At 40.5% G+C, this 22,234-nt stretch overlaps 1 protein-coding gene across 2 annotated transcripts in view; it reads right to left on the bottom strand.

Annotated features, from left to right (window-relative positions):
- The window catches only part of gbe1b (glucan (1,4-alpha-), branching enzyme 1b), a 144,215-nt gene extending 128,502 nt beyond the window's left edge, over window positions 1–15,713 (bottom strand). Inside the window, exon 1 of one of the 2 annotated variants that reach the window (XM_028573736.1) lies at window positions 15,382–15,713. In XM_028573736.1, the coding sequence (XP_028429537.1) occupies window positions 15,382–15,479 (98 nt within the window). In that variant the 5' untranslated portion in view covers window positions 15,480–15,713. The remainder of the gene's footprint in view (window positions 1–15,381) is intronic. The other variant, XM_028573737.1, reaches the window with a different exon arrangement.
- Between the last annotated feature and the right edge of the window lie 6,521 nt (window positions 15,714–22,234).

The following is a 22,234-nucleotide window of genomic DNA, read 5'->3' as shown; positions in this document are numbered from 1 at the left end:
TTGGTGATCTCGTGCAAATTGTAGCCTCATTTTCCCTAGAATTGGTTGTGTGTGAAAATGCCAGTAACTGAGCAGATTGTGAAATATTCAGACCAGCCCGTCTGGCACCAACAACCATGCCACGCTCAAAGTTGCTTAGATCACCTCTCTTTCCCATTCTGACATTCAGTTTGGCGATCAGGAGATTGTCCAGACCTGGACCACACCCCTAAATGCATTGAAGCAGAAGCCATGTGATTGGTTGATTAGATAATTTCATTAATGTGAAATTTAACAGGTGTTCCTAATAATTCAATGAATGAATGAATGAATGAATGAATGAATATATATATATTTTTTTTTTTTTTTTGTTTTTTTTTTTTTCAAGGACTTTTTTCATATCTTGAAGTTTGTATTTTTATACATTTTATTTATCAGAACTTTAATATATTTTGATGTTCCTCTGTTCTGTTGTGACAATAAAACAAACAAGGTTTTAGTGAGGACTCATAAATAACTACAAATAACTAATGTTAGGGAAATCTGTTTATGTTTTGTTACGCGTTTCTGGATTTTTTTTTTTTTAAATATATAAATCGGCCGATATATCGTAATATCGGATTTTTTAAATCGCCAAATATTTGTATCGATATCGGCCTTAAAAATCCTTTATCGGGCGGGCTCTATCACCTACACCTGGCTCTTATTTTGATGTCATAGCTCAACTAAATTACAGTCACAGTTTAAAAAATCTTCGGTCAGCAGCTGAACTTTGTAACCTGTTCTTATACTCAGTGTTAGATAATCGGGCATCTAAATTTAGAGTGAGTGTTCAGGCCCGTTGCATTGTGTCTGACTGATGGGGACAGCTGAAGCACAGAGGTGTCAGGACATTGTACATTAGCCTGGAGAAACAGTAGGACAAAAAGCTCCTTTCTTCCAGATCTCAGCTTGCCTACAGGGCTTCCAAACAGCCCAGCGGCATAGGGACTGTCAAATAATGTCTTTAATGTCCTTCTTTGACTAAGTGCATTAATGAGGCTGAAGAGGGACCTGAACGTTAAGGTTGATTGATGGAAGCTAAACTTCATTGCAAACCTTGTACCTTTATTGGCTCAAGCGAGGTGACAGGAAAATAAATGCTGCCATGGCAACCTTTACAGAAGGTACATTAAACATTCACTCATTATAATACAACTAGGGCTAAAAATGTATTTCATTATTGATAATGCGTCAATTATTCACTGATTAGTTTCTTGGTCTATAAAATGGTGAAGGATGGACGCCAAATCGTTCTGTCAGTTGTCACGGTGACTTGTGAAACGCCTGCAGGCACGAACGTGCGGGTCTCGTCGCCTGGGTTGTCTACTCGTTTGGAGAAATTCGCTAGCATGCCTGCGGCTAATGGAGTGGTGCCGATCAAACGAGCTAAATTCCTGGATTATTTAAGAAGGAAAAACATATAATTGCCACAATTATACAAGAGTCACACCTACGTAAAAGAGATGTAAATAGTCTAAAAAAATAAGTACTTCAGGTTGCTGCCTCATCGGGTGACGACACCAAAACCAAGGGCTCCATCGTGCTGCTGTCGCGGAAATCCGCACTTACCGTAGACAAAAGCAGTAAAGACTCTTCAGGCAGGATATCTTACATATGTACCATGATAAGGAGTAGGAAAACAGCCTTTGTCTTGGTATGTGCACCGGCCACATATGTTAAAGTTTCTTCCCAAGCCTAACCAATGAATTGCTCTCTCTCAATGAATATTCATAGGGGAAGACATGAATGCAGTACTAGATTTAAACCAGGATAAATCAGTGGTCAATCACACAAAAGCCCAAAAACGTATATCGGACATGTTTAAGCAATCGTGGAATCCCACCATCTTACAGATATATGGAGGATGCACAGTCCTACTAGCAAGGATTACACCTTCTTTTCCACACGTCACCTCACCCATTCCCGCATTGATTATATTTTGTGCTCCAGTGAGCTCAAGGCAATGTTCCACACGATAGCAATAGAACCAGCAATTCTGTCTGATCACAATGCGGTGATTACCACATTCCCTTGTGATATGTTAGGAGAAAGATCTAGGAGATGGCAATTTAACAATTCCCTTCTCCAAAACACCGCTTTTGATACAGAGTTTAGAGCCAAGCTGGCGGAGTTTATATCAATCAATACTGACTCAGTTTTGGACCCGGCGTACATTTGGCAAGCCACTGAAGGATTTATTAGAGATTTCACGTCTTCCTTTCGGTCTTCCTGCAGTCAATTTGAAGAAAAAGAAAGAGGTAAGGATTGCGGCGTTGGAAGAATGTTGTAAATCGTTAGAACAGTCTCTAAAGACGTGTTTTAAAGGGATACTACCGATTTAGCATTAAGCGTTGTATCAGCAGAAACATGGTAGTATGTTTGAATGACCATGCTTCCCTCCCTCAAGTCCCCCTGAGACGAGAGATATCTGTATTGTGGGTCTGGAAAAAATCTTCCGATGACGTAAAACGAAAAAAAATGTCAAGATTTTTTTTGCCCAGAGGCAATGGACTACAGCCAGTACTAGGAGCTACTTCCGCATGTTTTCAACCAGCCCATAGGGGGTTGGACTGTCGTCTTTTTCTGAGGATTGCCGAGTCAAAAACGAGCATCAGCCATCTTGAATCCTCGCTTACTGGCTTCTCAGCAGAGAGATAAATGTATTCATCCCGAAGGAAATTTTAAAACAATTATGTGCATTCAAACTACCGCACACGTGTACCACTGGGATACATTGGTACAAATCGGAGAATATGCAGGAAACTTTATTACAGACGGAATGCTCGACACACTACGCAAGTTTTGCCCGCCTGTTATGGAGACCAGCGGTGTTGGTTTTGCGTCAAAAGGAGCCAGTTGAGGTGGTTCGGGCATCTGGTAAGGATGCCCCCTGGGTGCCTCCCTAGGGAGGTGTTCCAGGCACATCCAGCTGGGAGGAGGCCTCGGGGAAGACCCAGGACTAGGTCGAGGGATTATATCTCCAACCTGACCTGGGAACGCCTTGGGATGCCCCAGTCGGAGCTGGTTACTGTGGCTCGGGAAAGGGAAGTTTGGGTTCCCCTGCTGGAGCTGCTCCCCCCGCGACCCGACACCGGATAAGCGGACGAAGTTGGATGGATGGATGGAACTTTCCAACGGTGAAATATTCCTTTAATCTACACATACTCTTTTAGTCACAAATCAAGCAGAGCTAAATGATTTGTTAAGAAGGAGAGCTGAATTCAATATGCACAGAGTGAGGCAAAATTACTATTTTAATGGTTGCAAACCAAGCAAATTGCATGCTCTGAAATTAAAACAAAGCGAATCCAGAGCTGCTATCAACAGCATCCGCACAGACAGAGGATCTCAACAAATCCTAAAGATATCACCGCCACTTTCCAATCCTTTCATTCAAAGTTGTATGAATCCTCCTGCAATCCGGATCTGCAGTGCCAAAAGTTCCTGAAAGAGCTAAACCTGCCTCTTCTTGACCCAGAGGAGGCAGATCAACAGGGTCAAACTATAACTATAACATAATCAGTGTTAAAAACACCTAATAAAGGGAAAACACCGGGGTTGGATGGAATTCCATCACAACTTCTGCTACAATACTTTGACATACTAGGACCTACCATCTTACAAACATTAACCTCGGCCATAGAGAGGGCCACTTTTCATCAACAAACCAACACTACACTAATTTCGGTCATACACAAAAAGGGCAAAGATCCTACGGAGTGCTCAAACTACAGGCCCATAAGCCTCATTGGGTCGGATATTAAGCTTTATTCCAAAGTCTGGGCACTACGCATAGAACGCTTTATTGAGAAACTAGTCCACCCAGACAAATCAGGGTTCATACCAAAGCGTCAAGCTGCAGACAATATACGAAGATTATTCCATGTAATAGAAGAAGCCAAAAACCTTCCAACAACGGCATCAGTTTCATCGCTGGACGCGGAAAAGGCTTTTGACCGCCTAGAGTGGAACTATTTGTGGCAAGTAATGGAGAGGCTTGGTTTGGGAGCCAAATTCATTGACATACTACGTATTTTATATGTGAATCCCACAGCCATTGTCTCAACCAATGGCCTGCACTCACAGCAATTCTCCATTGCGCGGGGCTCAAGACAGGGATGCCCGCTATCTTGCATGCTATTTGCGATCTCTCTTGAACTGTTAGCCCAAGACATAAGGCAAAATAACATATGTAATGTCCAGATTAAATCCAATAACAACTCAATATTGTTATTTGCAGATGATGTTTTGCTGTACATCTCTGACCTTGAGGACTCGGTCCTAAGATCTTTAACGAATTTGGCTCAATCTCCGGCTATAAAATTAACTGGAATAAATCTAATCTTTTTCTGTTGAACAACGGACAGGTGACATCAGCTATAAATGATAAAATACCAACCCAAAGCAAAATTAAATATTTGGGCATCACCATTCACACATAGCTACATCGAGTTGTCCAGGACAACTATGAAACTATACTAAGTAGCGTTCAAAGAGATCTGGCCAATTGAGCTGCACTGCCAGCATCACTTTAGTCCAGGATTACTGTCGTTAAAATGAACATAGTTCCTTGTGTGAATTTCTTAAGTACAATGATCCCCTTACCCCCACCAATACATTTCTGGAAGAAACTTGATACCGTAATCCAGCAGTACATTTGGAATAATAAACAACCTAGGCTAAAATACTCTACCCTGTAACGTACCACAAACACGAGAGGCCTGGCCCTCCTCAACCTTAAAGTGTACCATAGAGCCTTTCAGCTACGGGCCCTTAGAGTGAGTGAACCCCTCATCTACAGTCCCACGGAGAGAAATAGAGCAAAACCTCACTGGAAGTCTAAGTCTGCAAGACCTCACCTTTACAGGTGTGTGTCCAAAAAAAGTGTATGCTAGCCCTATGGCCCAATTACCACCAACACATTGACCAACTTTAAACAGGTCGAGGAGCAACTACGCTACACCAATAAGTGGCATTTGAACACCACAATTTGGCACAACATACACTTAATGTCTGGTAACAAACCTTTTGTTCATAACCAGTGGAGTGACAGAGGTATTTATACTCTATACCAGCTATTCAATGATGAAGCTATGTTATGTTTTGAAAACTTGAGAGCTAGCTTTGAGGTCCCTAGGACACCCTTCTTCCTTTATCTTCGCTTAAGATCTGCCCTAAAATGTTATGGAGTACCATGGGCAAACAGTCTTGAGATGCACCCAATCATTAAATGGCTTGTTGATTCTCCGGTGAGAGGATTAGTGTCCAGGAGTTATGCTAAACTGATGCAAGTATTTGTAGGACAACTCCCAATACTAAAGAAATGGGAGCGAGAGTTGAGCCCGGAGGGGAATGTAATTAATTGGGAAACAGTTAATGTAATTAATTGGGAAACAAATCACCACCAGATTCACTTCAACATATGCCATAGAACATACTGGACTCCTCAGAAGAGATATGTCTCTAAAGCCATTCCTACTCCCTATTGCACGTTTTGCCAACCTGAACAAACTGGAACTTTCTTGCACATGGTCTGGGTGCATGAGTTTTGGAATAAAACAACATCAATAGGGCTGGTCCGAATACCATTTTTTGAGCTTCGAAGCTTCGGTAGTAATGAGCATCAAATATTCAAAGCTTCGGAACATATTATTATCTCTAATAAAGGCAGGAATCTCTATGTGTCTGTCTGTTTGTTTGCATTTTGATTATTTTGAGAACCTTTCATCCAAACGACTTCACAAGGGAGTGCAGCAGTGTCGTATTTGGTGCAATATAAATAGACAGGCCAGACGCGTTCAGAATTAATAAACTTTTAACCTCTCAAGGATCACCGTCTCGTCAACGGGACACTTTGTGACTGGGGGCGTCGCTGTAACCTCGATAAAACTTCCACTCATGAGCGTTTTTATAACTTTAAAGCATTAAATCTTTAAAATATAAAGCCATGTACACAACTGTTACAAAGTAAAAGAAAATAAAACAATTTAGCCGTAATCTGCGCAGCCAAGAGTGCATGCATACCTGTTTTCGTTGTCCTTTCAGCAACAAAGTGGTACAAAGTGGACCAAAACTTGATTTTCATAAATCCCCAAGAGTCCAAGGAAATGTAATATCGAAGCTTTATATTCCAAAATGATCTCTTTGCCTCACAATGTTGAAGTTTCTGGCCGAATCACAACGGAAAAAACGCGAAACAGATTTCCATTTCCGCACTTGGTATCGCCGCTAGCTTCTCTGCCCAGCTTGCTAAATGCTCGAAGTGGGTGTCAATCGTGTACCCACAGTATCTTCTTCTTCTTTGTAGTTTATTGGCGCTTGGCAAACCAACTTAAATGTGCATTACCGCCACCAACTGGACTGGAGTGTGAATGAGAGATAAATGCAGAAAATAAATAAACCAAAATAAAAAATAAAAAAAAATGAATATTCGAATGTCAAATTTTAAAATCGAATACCAACCCACCAAACGAATATTCGGGTCCAGCCCTAAACATCAATAATATCTGATGTGATAGGATGTTGAATTCCTACTGACCCGATTGTTTTGTTACTTAATGATGACTCTAAATTACACCTACTTGGGAGACAGAAGAAAGGTTGGACCAACCGCGACCAAGAAAATGATAGCTCAGCGCTGGCTCCCCCACCCCACTTGCTTTGTATATAACAGTGGTTGGCGTATTTTCTGGACATAGTTAAGCTTGAGCTCTCTACAGCAAGGATTAACAAAGCCAAGTCGTCGACTATAGATAGACCTATGGAGAAACGCAGCAGCACAAGTATCAGTCCTAATGACCTCAGCATCACAAGAAGTAGAGGAGAGGTACTAGGCAAGGTGTGAGTCCTGATTTCTATTTTTGTTTATTTGTTTTTCTTTCCTCAAGACCGCAGAGGGTGGGGGGGTGGGACAGGGTTGTTGTTCTTGTTCAATTGCGTTTTCTGTCCTGTATGTTCAAAAATATAAAAAACAATACAAATTTGATCTTAAAAAGAAAATGGTGAATGTGGATCAGTGTAGAAGTGAAGATTAATTAAAAAGTTGACAACTAATCGATTAACCTAAATCGATTCATCTTTGCAGCTCTAAATACAACACGTCATTTCAGAAAATGTGATCCAATAATTCTAATAATTCCAATTAACTATTAAGGAATGGTAAGTTGCTTTTTTCCACTCTTCTTTAATTCTTTTTTTTTCTCTTGTTGCTTTTCAGTCAGAGCACATGCATTGGTAGTCATCACTTCAAAGCCAATAATCAGTTTTGCTTTAAATATATTGCATCACCATCCCAAGCATAAGACTCTGACTTATTGCTGTATTTTCACTTTGAAATGAGTTGTGATTGCCATAATAAGCAGCAGCCCCAATGCTCCCTACTTTCATTTGGTCCAATTTAGGAGATGCGTGGCGCCACAAGCTGCAAAATCCTAGCAGCACTTCCTGGAGACTTGCGCAACAGGAAGGGTAAATAATGAAGCATATCAACAGAAAACTGCTCACTGGGGCTGTAACCTGCAGCATTGACAGTTGTTTTCACATTCAATCTGAAACTAGCATCCTGTAGAAATAAAATAAGAGCTGCCTACAACCCCGGAATAACTCATTAGAATGGGGAGGCCTGCAAAAAAAATTGAACATTGCATAATGCCTGTATCTGGTGTGAACCAAAGTTCAACAAAGATGTGGGCAGCCTTGAGCCATGACATGGTGAAATCTAAAGAATCAGTTTGTGTGGTCATAGGCCTCTTTCTGATAAGCCGGCTGAATTCTCAGTTCTGTGCAGCCCAGCGAGGGGGCTCAGCGTGACGCCGCAGCCTGAGAAAGCTCTTGATTTCTACGCCTGTGTTCACGGTGTAGTGTTTGGGCTCGGGGCCTTATGGACACCACGGGCTTATCAAGAATTAACCTTCACACAGCAGTGCTCCTATATGTAAAATAATTTATGTGCAACTTTCATCAGCGTGACAGGTGTCTGAGACACGTCTAGGGCTCTGCGAAGCCCTGCAATCCCAAGCTGTTTCTGGGATGGAACGGACACGCTCATTTCTCTGCAAGACTAGAGCCCTGCTCACATGCTGCAAATACAAAGCAGGTGGTCCCTCTTCTGCCACATTGCAGACAAGATCTGACACGCTAATGAAAATGGAATAAACTATATGGCCCCTAAGCTGATTTTAGGGCTAGTTTTGCGGACGACCCAACAATGATTACATTTACATGATGCACCTAATATTCCGGGTTTTGCCCTTATTCAGAAAAAGACAATATTCCGACTGAGCTGTTTGCATGGCTAATGAAAATGAATAATTCATTAATATTCCTGTTTACATGCAGATGTTTTTCACAGGTGGCGGACTTGTTGGACCGTGTGAACACAGCCTCCCTCTTTCATTGCTTCAACCACCTTTTACAAAATGTCGGCGTTGCAATGTTTGCACATATCCAACAACCTGTTGCTATCCAAGTCTTTCGTAATGTGTGTTTCTCCTTCCGACCAGAGATGTGGTCTTTTCTTTTGGTCATGCATCTCTACCGCAGCCGTGCAAATTGTTGGCTAGTTGGTTTGTGTACCACAACCATAGCAACACAACGGAGCTGACAGTAGAGTGTGATTAATGGTTGTGCGGAGGCTCCACACAGAGCTTTCGCTGTAGCCTACGTAAGTGATCTGATGTCTATACTTGTACGTTGGTGTGTGCATCGATCCCTTAGCAGGGCCGGCGTGTGTGTGTGTGTGTGTATGTGTGTGCGCGTGCATGGGCAGTGTGTGGTAGAGTGAGTGAGAGGGACTGTGATTAGCTTCGGAGTAGCGACTCTAGAGTCATAGTGAGAGAAACAAAATGTCTCCCCTGTTCTTTCTGACCATGGTGGGAAATCTGGAGCAGGAAAAGTTAACCCTCTCCTTGATATCATGTTTATGAAGGAGAACCTGGAAATGAGTCGGGGGAAATGCAACGCTGCCCAGCCACGGCCAAGCGACGTGCTTCGCCGCGACGCCTAGTTACATTTTTCAAGAGGGCCACGTCAGGCTACGGCGTAGGGTCCGGCGTAGGCTCGGTATTTCCACGTACCTACATACATACCCACGGCGTAGATTTAACGCAGAAGCATAAATCACGCTTAAGCCGTAAACAGGCAAGAGGCGGGGCGACCTCTACCTCACCCACTAAGAGGGTGCGCCGCATGTAGGTTGAGTCCTTTGCTGCGGCCCGGGTTCAAATCCGACCTGTGGCCCTTTGCTGCATGTCATCCCCTCTCTATGCATGTAAACATACTCACTAATCAGATACCGTAGCAATGTGAGCTGTAGCTCATAATATCCCAGTCTGCATGTAAGTAAAAAACAAATAAAACTTGTTTTCTTTCAAAGGAAGGTTAGGCTAATGAAACGGGAGGTGAGGAACTAAGCTAAATACACAACAGTGATTGTGTGAGAAATGTGGCCTGGTTTAAAAAAAGACAATGTTGTGCACATCCATGTAGTTGCTGGTGCAGGACAAAAAAAGTAAATGTTCAAATAGGGTAAAGTCCGCACAACAGTTAAATGCTCCGAAAAAATATATTTAATAGTGCAGAACCAGGCACACAATGTTTCGGCCCAAAATGTGGCCTTCCTCAGGTGTTCTGCACTATTAAATATATCTTTTTCGGAGAATTTAACAGTTGTGCGGACTTTATCTCATTTGAAAAATATGGCCTCCCATCCAGAAATGAGCCTACAGGATACTCTCAAAGAAAAATAAATGATTATGAAATCAACATTGCGTCATTATCAACTGGAACAATTTGTTGCTATTCAGTCATTATGCAATTATATATAGTTTTTTAAGCACACCTTTGCTTCAATTTAGTCCAGTCTGTTTATCAGGATAAAAAAACAGAACTCAGGCAATTAAAAAGACACAATGACCAAAACCATGAACATGAAATGAAGTTTAAAAAAAACTGCACAGCCTATTGACAGAGAGTGTCTGTTTACTTTGAGAGATTAGTGTAGACACAAGGGCAATGCATTCACCACTGAAGGACACATGTCAGGTCTTTTCAGGTCTCTGTAGGTGCTGCACTTATTTCTGTTTTTAAAATGTGTTTCAGTGTTCCCAGTAAGCAGATATTCACTCTATAATTTCCCGTAAATAGTCCCAGTATTATGTTGGTGAGAAAAGTGACAGGGAATAAACAGGCCTAAGGGTCGCTGAGTTGACTAATTAGCAAAACAGATGTTTATGAACTTCAAGTTCAGTTAATTGAACTTGATTCTAATAAAAGGTTGTGTATGTTTTGTCTCTCCTGGGTGCTATTTTTAAAACATAATCATAGCATGTGGCTATGTTTTGGTGAGCCAACATCTCTGTACTGCTCTCAGAATCATGTTACAAGGAGCTACAAATGTAAATGACCGATCCAAACCAGAGCTGGGTGATACGGAGAAAATCAAATATCACGATCATTGTGACCAAATACATCAATATTACATTGCATGTCATTTCGCTGATGCTTTTATCCAAAATGACTTCCAATTAAAATAGACAATTCTGGCGCAAAATGAACCCAGAGGTTAATAACATATGTGTACCGAGTCGACCGTTCTCTGTGATATTCTCGTGCTAATCGAATGGGTCTCTAGCTTTAAACAACCTACCGCAAAACCGGTGGTTAGCTGCTAACGCTAGCTTTCGGGGGAATTGGTAAATCTCTATTTCTATACTACTAAAAAGGCTCAAAATAGAACCACACTTAAACGGTATCATAATGAGGGTCCCTACATGTAAACCGAAGCATTGAGAACTTTGTAAGTGTACAGAAAGTTTATTAAGACCGTAGAGTTCGTTGTTTAAATCCTAGACAGTAAAAGAAATGGACAATGTGACGCCGCGCATTTCCACGGAGACCAGTGAAGGATATTAGAAGTCACTTTTGCAATGATGGCTGAGCGTTACTGAGCAGCCTCCAACTGAGCTTGAAGACGTAGATGTGACGTGAGCAACGTGTCTGAAAGTGTGAAGTCTTCTGGTAGCTGTGCCGAGAGAAATCTCAATCATTCCCAATCTTACAGAGACGGAGAGCGTAGGTATATGTAAGGAGATAACATAGGCACAGGCTAATTATTGATCACTAAAATGCTAGTTAACATTAGTAATTAAACTTAAACAGCTAATGTAAGTCAAAACTGCCTGCGAGCTTCTCCTGTACTGTACGGTAATTCCTCTACTGTGTGACAGTAAGTCTCGTGGTTATGACACAATCGTTAACCTATTTTTACAAAAACGTCGGCTACGGAGCCATAACGTGAGATACAAGGTAATGAAGCCTTTTATACATTGTTGTGTTTCTTTAGAAATAAACAATGGACAAATAAAGTCTTTAAACGCTTCAGATGTAGGGGCGGCCTCTGGCTCACCCAGTAAGAGCGTTCGCCCCATGTTGGCTGAGTCCTGCAGCGGCCCGGGTTTGAATCCGACCTGCGGCCCTTTGCTGCGTGTACACTGGGTACACATATGTTATTAACCCTAGGTTCATTTTGCGCCAGAATTGTCCTTCAAGTGCTTTCAACCTTGAAGGTACAAACTCCAGACAGCAAGAAGTAAGTTACTTGAACTTACTTGCTGCTGTCCGGAGTTAGCTTTAAAGCCTCTGAACACCCACACAGGTGCTTTCTGTTACTCTGTCCGATTAGACTTCTGCTCAGGCTGAAGGTGGGTTGGAGCTTAGAAGAGAATTTATTAGGTCACAAATCTTTTCTACCCATAAGAATGATAATGCTATTGATTAAGTAAATATCCTGGAAACTGTATATAAAAGCTTAGTGGAATCTTTTAACATGATCATGTGGTATGGTAACCTAAACATCTGCAGAGAATAGTCAGCATGGCCTCAAAAACTATAGGGAAGCCACAAAGGCACTTAAGCAGTATTTATGAGGAACACATTACAAACAAAGCTGAGAAAATTATTAGTGACTTGTCCCATCCATTACACGGCGAATTTGAACTCCTACTCTCAGGGAGGCGTTTTAGGCCCTGTTCACACGAATACGCTCGCGGGTGAAAACCACAAAATATTTTATCTGATGTGCCTTTCGTTTAGATGCCGTTTTTGGGGCTTAAAAACACAAAAAAGTAAAATCTTAAAAATTCTCCACCGTCGTGTTCCCGTCTAAAGGGTAAAAACGCACTGTGTGCGAGATTATGTGTGTGTGTATGTGTGTGTGCCGTGTGTGTGTGTGTGTGTGTGTGTGCTGCATGTGTGCATGTGTGCACCGCATGTGTGTGCGTGTGCCGCTATGTGTGCATTGTTTGGAGCAATAACTCCACCTCCTCGTCTGTCTGGACAAAGTGTTGTTGTTCGCCTCGCGCTACTAGGGAGAGGAGAGGGAGAGAGAAGGAGGAGGAGGAGAGGGAGACAAGTAGAAGGAAGGTTCTACGCAGGCGCGCGGACTTGGTGGATCGCATTTCACACACTTTTGCGTCACCATATGCACGCAGATTACCCCACCCCACCCATAACGCTCGTCTAAACGCAGAAAAAAAAGTGAGAACGCAACGCCACTTTTGTGTTTTCTCTTCAGATGGTTTCCGTCTAAACACAGCCTTAGAGTGCCAACGGCAAACAGAAACATCTTTAAGAAATCCTTCGTCCCCAGTGCTGTGAAGGTGCTAAATAACACTGGGAACCGTACTTAAGAATGGAATGTAGGGCGAGGCAGGTTTTATGCACGGCAAGCATTTTTAGAAGGCTATATTTTATTTACTTTTATAAATGTAACCTTTGTAATGCCACTTTTCATGAAACGTATTGTCTGTTTTGTCCGTCTTGCCATCTTGGCTATGTACTGTTAGTAATGTCTTGTCTCTCTTGTATTCTTGGGGAAACCGAAGACAACTTTTCACATCTGCGAATAAAGTTTTTCGTATTCATATTCGTATCATTTGTCCTTCCCTAACAGGTGCAACAGAGCTAACAAGAGACTCAAGAAGATGTCAATCAATCAGTCAGTCTAGACACACCCACACAGTCCTGGGAAGAGGCCCAATCAGCCAGATTAAAGGCCGTTTTACAGTCGCCGTAGCCGAGCTGGCGCGCGCCAATGTGACGTCAAAATGATGTAGATGTCGCACAAAGATTTTAAGTGTGCACCACTCTTATTTTTTCAGCGGCGCCCGACACAAGCGGAAACAGGAAACCTGAATGAGCTCGAGGGTAACGTGATGCCAGTTCAGGGCCTTTAGCCAAACTACAAAGAGCCATATGAAAGAGCAACTAAGTTTTTTATTTTTTTTATTGCAGTTATATTGTAGGGTTGACTATAGGTGCTCACAAAATATTTACACAATGACATTTTAGATAAATAATCATCAGTAATGTGAATACAATGACTAAGTGGGTAAAAGCAAATAACCGATTCCGAAGTTCAGAAAATGACATCACTTTACAGTAATGCAGCCTTTAAAACCAGGAAAAGACAACACTCATATTGTCATACTGCAATGTTACGATATTCAAAATTTGAGACGATATGTAGCCTCATATATCGATATCAATGTAATATCGATATATTGCCCAGCCCTAATCTGAATATACATTTGTATTACATCAGGTACTTTATAGTCCAAGAAATGTTTTGATCTCAAGGTTATTATCTAAAGTAGGACTCTGGTCCATTCAGACGTTGGCCGACTCTCACTGACAATAAAAACGAGGCGGTTATATTATTTATCAGAACTTTCCGCTCTGGTATGTGCATTACTGGCATAAATATACGACACACATTAGGAAGATGCATCATGGAAAAAGTCTGCTAATAAAATCTTGGGAGCCTACTTCTACATGTGGTTTGATACCATCAACCGTCATACTTTGGCAACTGCACAAAAAATGTGATTGGAATTTGTGCTAGACATAATCCCACATTAATAAATGCACAAGGCCACAAACACTGCACAATCACTACTAGCACACACATTCAGCTACTTAAGACTTCCACCCTAATAATTAATTTGTATGGAGGCCAAATCGAGGCTGAAGGGGGAAATCATGCAGCATTATGAGTGCAGCATAATGTAAATTAATGTCTGAGAGGTTATTTGTGTTGCAGAGCCTTTCCCACTGCAAAAACACACACACACACACACACACACACACACACACACACACACACACACACACACACACACACACACACACACACACACACAAACCAATCAGCTACTGTAGCCTACGGTATGTGCTCCGAGTTGGAAGCGTCCAACTCTGGATTTCAATCCAATTTTAAAAACACATTTTAGGATAACCGATGCCTCGATAACAACCAGACACAATGGGAAGGAAAACTCATTATTATGAGGACCAGTGGGCCTGCAGAAAGCAAAGGCTGTTGTGATGCTGCTGGACCACAGCCATGCTTTAAAAAAAAAAAAAAAAAAAAAAAAAGAGATCTTCAACAGGGGGTCATCAGAGCTACTGCAGAGTTACACTGATGATAGGGTTACTGGTAGTAAGGTAGTCACTAAGATAGGCCTAAAATGCCAAAAGATAGCCATTCACAGATACAGTTCATCCTAAGGATTCACTGTGCCACATGTATGTTTAACAATAAAACATGGGTGTACGTGCAGTTTTGTCTCAAATTATTTTCCAAAAACTGAGTGTCCCAAATGATGAGGGTCTTATTTGAGACAGGTTAGGGTTAGGATTAGGGTGGCAGAGCTGGTTTAGCAGGTTCATAATTAATAAGTTTGTATGGGGAATTTGGGACACTAAACTGCAGTACACCTAAAACATGATTTATGAAATCATGCCAACAATGAGTATTATAACAGCTTAGTATTATGAAAAAAAAAGCTATGTATAACGGCTTTAGGCTGCCTTATTGTAGGCCCAGTTTAATATGTAGGCTAATTTAATTTTATACAATGTACTAGGGTTGGCTCCGTCTCTCTTTCAGTTAAGGGGTCCTTGGCTTAAAAACCGCTTTAAAACACACCAAGTGCGACTGAGGAGAGGATTTGACAGCATTTCACCCCAAAACAATACCCCCCCTCACCCGACTACTCAACGTGGACGTCACCACCTGACTGCAAAAACACACATGCCGACTCATGAACTGTCAAACACGGGAAGTTGAGAGAGAAACGCCGCTCTATCTGTGCGACCTCTGCCCACACATGTCCCATGTCGAACCTGAACACAGAGGGCAACTGGTCTGCTGTGTTGCAAACATCGCTTTTTATCGGTTTTATCCGTGTTTTTATTTCAAGACAAGAACGCCAGCGTGAACGCGGCTTCCGCTCGCTTCATCGGGGACTCGTTTTTGGCGACAAGCCGTGCACAAAAGCGTCGTTTAAGCCGTGTTTTTACCTCCTCTTGAAGTCCCTCTCGTAGGTTTTGAGGTTAGGGTCCATTTGGAGAAGGCATCTGAACTCAGGAATTGCAACAGTATCCTCTCGGTCTGCCATGGTTTCTGCAGACCAAACCAATCGAGCACCGACTAGGACTTCTAACTGCCAGATGAACAGAAAAGAGCAATGTCAGGCTCATGTGTGCGACTTGTTTAGCATCCGGAGAAAAACAGCGAATCAGACTGCTTTTTCTGCCAAGCCCGTCCCATCCCAGCACGCTCTGTTTTCCCAGCGGGTCAGAGATAAGCGAGCCAGGCCGTGCTGGGATACAGCGTGATACAGTGCAACTTTAAGATGACAGTATCAGGCGCGTCAGAGGAAGATGACTCGGATGTGTATGTAGATGTGCAGCTTTGTAGGCTAATACAGATGCAAGGGCATGGAAAATGTCCATGTCTCTGGTGCTCAATGTTGGCCTTGAAGGATTGTCACTTTTGCCGAGATATCTCAACAAATACCGACCATATTATCAGTGCAGTTTGTCTGAATATTCATTGTGATAACTGATTATTTCGAAGGATTTTGCTGACCCACCCCTATATGGCCTTTATTTTAGCAACAGTAGTTGAGTCAGGTCGAACTAACATGTGATCATAGACTGTAAAAATACAGTCAGTGTGAAGGATAGCGACCACAACCAGTGGTGGAAGAACTACTACTCAGATCTTTTACTTGAGTAAAAGTAGCAATAGCACAGTGTAGAAATAATGTCACCAGTAAAAGCCCAGCATTCAAAATATGACCTAAAAGTAGCCTTCAAAAGTATTAGCATCAGAATATAGCCTACTTGAAGTATCAACAATTAAAGTTAGCTACTCATTATGTGGAATGGCCCTTTTCAGTATAATGTATATTACTGGGTTTAGATTATTGTTGCATTCATATATGTAGGCTCCATTACTTTAATATTGCACCTGATACAGGTAGGGTGAATATTAATTACTTTCTATACTGTTGGGTAGCTACGAATTTTATCTTAACCTATAATAATAATATGTATAATAATGTATTTGTTGATTATACTTTGTAGTATTAATCTAAGTAACTGATAACTAAAGTTGTCAAATAAATGCAGTGGAGTAAAAAGTGCAATATTTGCCTCTGAAATGTAGTGGAGTAGAAGTAATAAGTAGCAGAAAATAGAAATACTCAAGTACTGTACAAGTACCTCAAACTTGTGCTTAAGTACAATACTTGAGTACTTAAGATACTTTCCACCCCTGACAAAAACTACTGGCCGCTTTTGCATGAATTTAGGTACAAACATTCCTGGTAAATGCAAAAACGTTTGATGGTTCCCCAGTCCCTTTTCCAGTGCTGCTGTCGGGGTAAAAAAAAAACTTAAATTATGTATTTATTTATTGTGAATGTTGCTGGCCACATTTATTCTCTACTGAGAGGACGGTCCCTTCTCATTGCAGACATCTCATTGTGAGTCTTTCCACCTTCCAGCCAAAATGTCAACTTCACCCACAGACACAAGACTCCTCACTATGCACTGGACAGATTACAGTTCAACTGGCTGCAACTGCACTCTCCTGGGGGGGGGGGATGCACCCTTTGGATTAGCTGTTCATCTGGTGCTCCCCTCGGGACATTTTTTCATCCCATCTACTGTTAAGCCTCCAGAAAGAATAATTTCAATTCCTAATCAAATTAATGATTTATTCAAGGTCAGTTGAAAAAAAAAATACGTGGCTTTCCACAAAACTACAGCCTCACAGTTAAATGTAAACTCCTTTTACAGTATACTTGAACATAAATAAATGAATGAATGTGCTTTATGGAAACATTTCTTGTGTGCTTCATGTTCGATGGGAAAACTAAAACGTAATATGAACAAACTGCATTGACTTCAGTAGCATGTTATTCAGTAAAAGTAGTACTTTGGTATAGTACATGAACTGAGACAGACGTCATGAAGCAAGATTACATTGATTTGGGCAAAGTTTAATTTAGACAAAGTTTGTTTAATGTCAAGGCCTGTTGTCACAGAACTGGATAAGGCTGCCCAGATACACGCTGAATGTGTGTGTGTGTGTGTGTGTGTGTGTGTGTGTGTGTGTGGCAACTTCTTTCCTTTTAATCTGCATGTCTTTCTATCTTTCTACAATTCGACGCTTTGATCCCATTGTCTCTGGCCTCTATAAGTTTTACCACAAACTACTTCACCGAAGTGGCAGAACTAATTCCATGGACTCGAGTAGGATAACCTTGCTATAGTTTAGATTAAATCCCTCTCGGAGAAGGCTGATAAATATGCACGCGGACTACAGAAATAGTGTGGCGCTTGAAAGTGTTGTCCTTGTCACAAAATAAAACTGTCTCCCAGCTAAAGGGCACAAAGGGAGTGTCATTCTAAAGAGCCATCTGTTGGTAATAGATGAAACAAGTGTGTTACTGTTCCCCCCCAGAAGGTTATGCCAATAAATGTTGTCTCTGTGATTCACAGCTAAATAACAAATATTTACAGGGCCGTGTGGAAAGACACAGGACCCAATCACAACAGCGGACAAAAATATCAGATTTTATCTGAAGGATATTGACTTGATAAGCTGAAGGAAGAGGTTGATTGATTTTATCTGTGAGCAAAGTGACAAAATGAGCAGCACAATTTAGCCTATATTACCTACAACAGGCAATCTGTTTGATTCAGTTAAACAATTTTCTCAGCTGTAATGGACAACATATATTCTACATGTGAAATTGCAATAGAAAAGCAATATTTGTTTTCCCACCAGAGATCACAGACAGAACCTTTATTTCCCGTGGCCTGTTTAAACAGTACAGTTCATTTAATCTTGTCGCATCCTGCTTTAGCAGCAACACAGTCTGGCATTGACAGCTCTATCTCCACAGCGCTGTGGAGTAAGGTCTGGCTACACCACACATACATTCATTCCTCGATAGGAGAACAAACCCTCTGGGTTGTTTTCATTTCTTTAAACCAATCACAATCGTCTTGGGCGGTGCTAAGCTCCGGACAAGAGCTAGGCGATATGGCGAAAACCAAGGAGCTACACCTTTTTAAAAGGATCCTTTCGGTAAATCGGCCTCTGCCGGGTAGAAATTTGTGAAATTGTATAAAAAAAGTTAACACCAACATTTAGTGGCAAATTCCATTGTTATGTCTACAAAATTATTTTAGATATAGTAGAAGTTCAAGTCACCACTACCTCTGGTCAAAATATTGATTTAGTATCTCAGAATATAAACTAAGAATCTCAAAGTAATGAGAAAATGTCAAATATTGACTTAGAATCTCAATATATTGGCTTAGTAACTCAATATTGACTTAATATCTCACTATATTGTTCAGTATCTCAATATATTGATTTATCTCAAAATATTGACTTAGTATCTAAATATATTGACTTATCTCAAAATATTGACTTAGTATCTCAATATATTGACTTAATATCTCATTATATTGATTTAACTCAAAATATTGACTTAGTATCTCAATATATTGACTTAGTAACTCAGAATATTGACAAAGAATCTTAAACCAATAGGAACATTTAAAATATTGACTTACAATCTCAATATATTGACTCAATATCTCAAAGTATCGACTTAGTATCTCAATATATTGACTAAGTAACTTAGAATATTGACTAGGAATCTGAAAGTAATGACTTGAATTAGAATCTCAATATATTAACTTCTGCACACCGGCGTGCAACATATTACTTTGTATTATGGAGTCTGGAGATCCTTTTTTCTTGTTGAAGGGGAAATCTATTGTTGGGGCACGTTTGTTTCTACTGTTTCAACAGAATTGTATTAATGTTGATAGTGTTTGGATGCTTTCAATGGTTTGTTCAAATTCTGCATTAGCAAAACACAATTTTTTTTATAAAATGATGAATCTTTACCCAGACAAGTGACTTTTATGCATGGACAAGTGAAACGTAAATGTACTTGTCTGAAGGACAAGTGCCTCAAAAAGTTAATGTCAAGCCCTGCGGTTAAGGCAAATATGGAACAGCTAGAACCGTCTGGTGAGTTTAGAAAATGACATCACTTTACTGTAATGTAGCCTTTATAACCAGGAAAAGACAACACTTGAGTTACATTGCGATATTATGATATTCAAAATTTTAGACAATATCTAGCCTCATATATCGATATCGACATACTACTACTACTACTCCAGATGCAGAAAATGTTCTTCAAAACTTGCCATTTTCAGCATGTAGCTTGTTAGCTAGAAGTTTGTCGTTTCCTGAAACAAAGGGAGTTTTGCAAGGTGAGGGACATCTGACGAAATATCTGGTGTGTGTGTGTGTGTGTGTGTGTGTGTGTAAGCTGCCGGTTTTCATTTCTTGGGCAACAATACAGATTAGCGCGGCCTGCTGTTATAGAGATGTATTACGTCTCGTCTCGTCTTGTCTTTTTGGTGTGTTCTGTGGCACTTTTTAGACCAACACGGGGAGACCGATCATTTCGACTGGCTTTTCTGCCGAGAGTCGGCCGTCTGGTTGGTGTGTAGACACCTTTAAAGGAACGCGCCGACTTATTGGGACTTTGTTTTATTCACAACTAGCCTACTGCTCCCAATAAGTGACAAAATAACGCCAACATGTTTCTGTTTACATACATGTGGTGTGTATGTCTACGCTGTATACAGCGTAGACATACACATGGATAGCTCAAAATGCGTACAGATAACACGCCATTTGGCTTTAGGAAAGTATCTTGATACAGAGACAGAATCAAACGGAAAATGGCAGAATTATTGTTTTTTTTTTTTCAGGAAAACATTATGCAAATATTAATAATTACAAGATTTCTGTGCAAAGCGTGTCTCCATTCCTCCCACCCAGTTCACCCGAATTTCACCCCAACAGAATTTTCCTTTTCTGCGTTTCCTTTTCCCAAGACACTTACAACCCTGGGTGGCTGTAATGTATTCATTCAGAATAATTCAGATGATGATGATGAAGCTTTGAGCATTCCCTCCCTGTGGTACTGAACCGTACTTCCCACTGCAGAATGTGATTTCAGTTGAAAAAGACTATGACAGATGCAAAACAAAATTGAAATGCCAGTTTCGACTGCCAGTGTGACTCTTAATTGAAGCCGGCACAAAAAGCTTCTCATTCAACTAAATTGATGTGAGTATACAAGCATGCTACACCGATATCGTGTGTAATGAAAAAATACAATTAGTCTTTCAATACCTGTAATTATTTATCAAAGAATTATAATGCATCCAAGCTGAGAGAATGACTTCCCAGATTGTTCAGTCTCCATAAGACACCTCGAAGGCAAAAAGAATTACAGCTGGAGAAGATAGAGCAGGGAAGTCAGTGAATACTAAAACTGTAACTCTAAATGTTGTAATAAGAAACATAAATGAATGGACAGAAGCTGCAGCCATTCATTAAAGAATTAAACATGATGAAAAACAACGTGGTGCATGTATCTTAGCATCATCTCTTTGCAAATCAAAGCTTTGAGTTGGATCACTTTGTCCTAATTACGGTGGCTCCAACATACAGTATGACTGCATGCAATCAGTCCAATGGCAAACTCCACAGGAATTCAAATAAAAAAACCAAAAAAAACAACTTATTCTTCTAAAGTACTATAATTGTACACGTTTGTGGAGAAATGCAATAGATGTTTGAGAAAATGTTGAACTTTTGGCATGAAAAAGTTGCTGCGACCCTTTGTTCCATATTTCTGTTTTTGTAAAAGTCAGCAAGAGAAATGTTTGATTAACAAAAAAAAAAGAAGCCATTTCTGTATTATTCACAGAAAATGGCTCTATTCACATATAAGCAAACTGCTTTTCAAAATATCTTCGCCACTGAGAAGTTGACAGTTTGATGTGGAAATGAAATGCTAAATCATGTGCAATGTTTCCTACGAGGAAACTATATTAGCCAAGTAAATGAGCAGAGAAAATACAAAGAAGACAGAACAACTCCAAATGATTGAAGAATGAGATAACTAACAGCTGTACTGTAAGACCCCTGACATTTGTGAGCAGATATTTATGCGTAAAAATGTTAAAGTTCAAAATATAATTGAGAACCGTCAGTTGTTGTAGCAAAAACAAAAATATATATATATATATTTTTTAGATGTCATGGCCAAATGGTTAGGCAAAGAGGATGGATCAATGAAACATCAATATAGATGAAGAATGGACACCACAGTCTCTCATATTTATTTCATATTTGCAGCCAATTTTCATACAAGCACAGTATCTGAGGATTGCAACTCTGATTCTATATGCACACTACTTCATTTAGATTAAGATGAATTTGTGGTCGGGGAACAATTGTTTTTTTGCGACTGAGTGTGTGTGTGTGTGTGTGTGTGTGTGTGTGTGTGTGTGTGTGTGGACACTGCATCACAGCAGTCTACTGAGGAAAGATATTTTCAGCTTTTCAAAACAACAGACATCTCCCATCTCTAGCTGTCAGACAGGAGCGGAGTCAGCTCTTCTGTTTGTGAATTGGATAAAAAAAAAAAATCCATCCAACACCATAATTAGTAAACATTTTCTCTGTCTTAAATTGCTGCTGATTTCAGAGTCTGTGGAACTGCATATTACCTAATCCCTCATCACGCAATAAGGTTCAGACAGTTTTGTGGTTTACAGTCCATGAACACCTAAAAATATGCATTTTCCCTCTAAATTGGATCTATATAAATGAACATGCTCCAACCTTCCTATTGTAACAGGTGTCAGTAAGACAAAATGGAAATGCATGATAATTCAAATAAATTAAATTAGGTATAGCAACATGTTTCAGGCACTATACAGGCAACCTCTTTTTTTGTTGGGGCTCAAA

The sequence above is a fragment of the Perca flavescens genome, chromosome 3 (genome assembly GCF_004354835.1).
Source record: "Perca flavescens isolate YP-PL-M2 chromosome 3, PFLA_1.0, whole genome shotgun sequence".
NCBI classification, from domain to species: domain Eukaryota; kingdom Metazoa; phylum Chordata; class Actinopteri; order Perciformes; family Percidae; genus Perca; species Perca flavescens.
The sequence above is the reverse complement of the archived record's forward strand: the minus strand, read 5'-3'. Positions and strand labels throughout refer to the sequence as shown.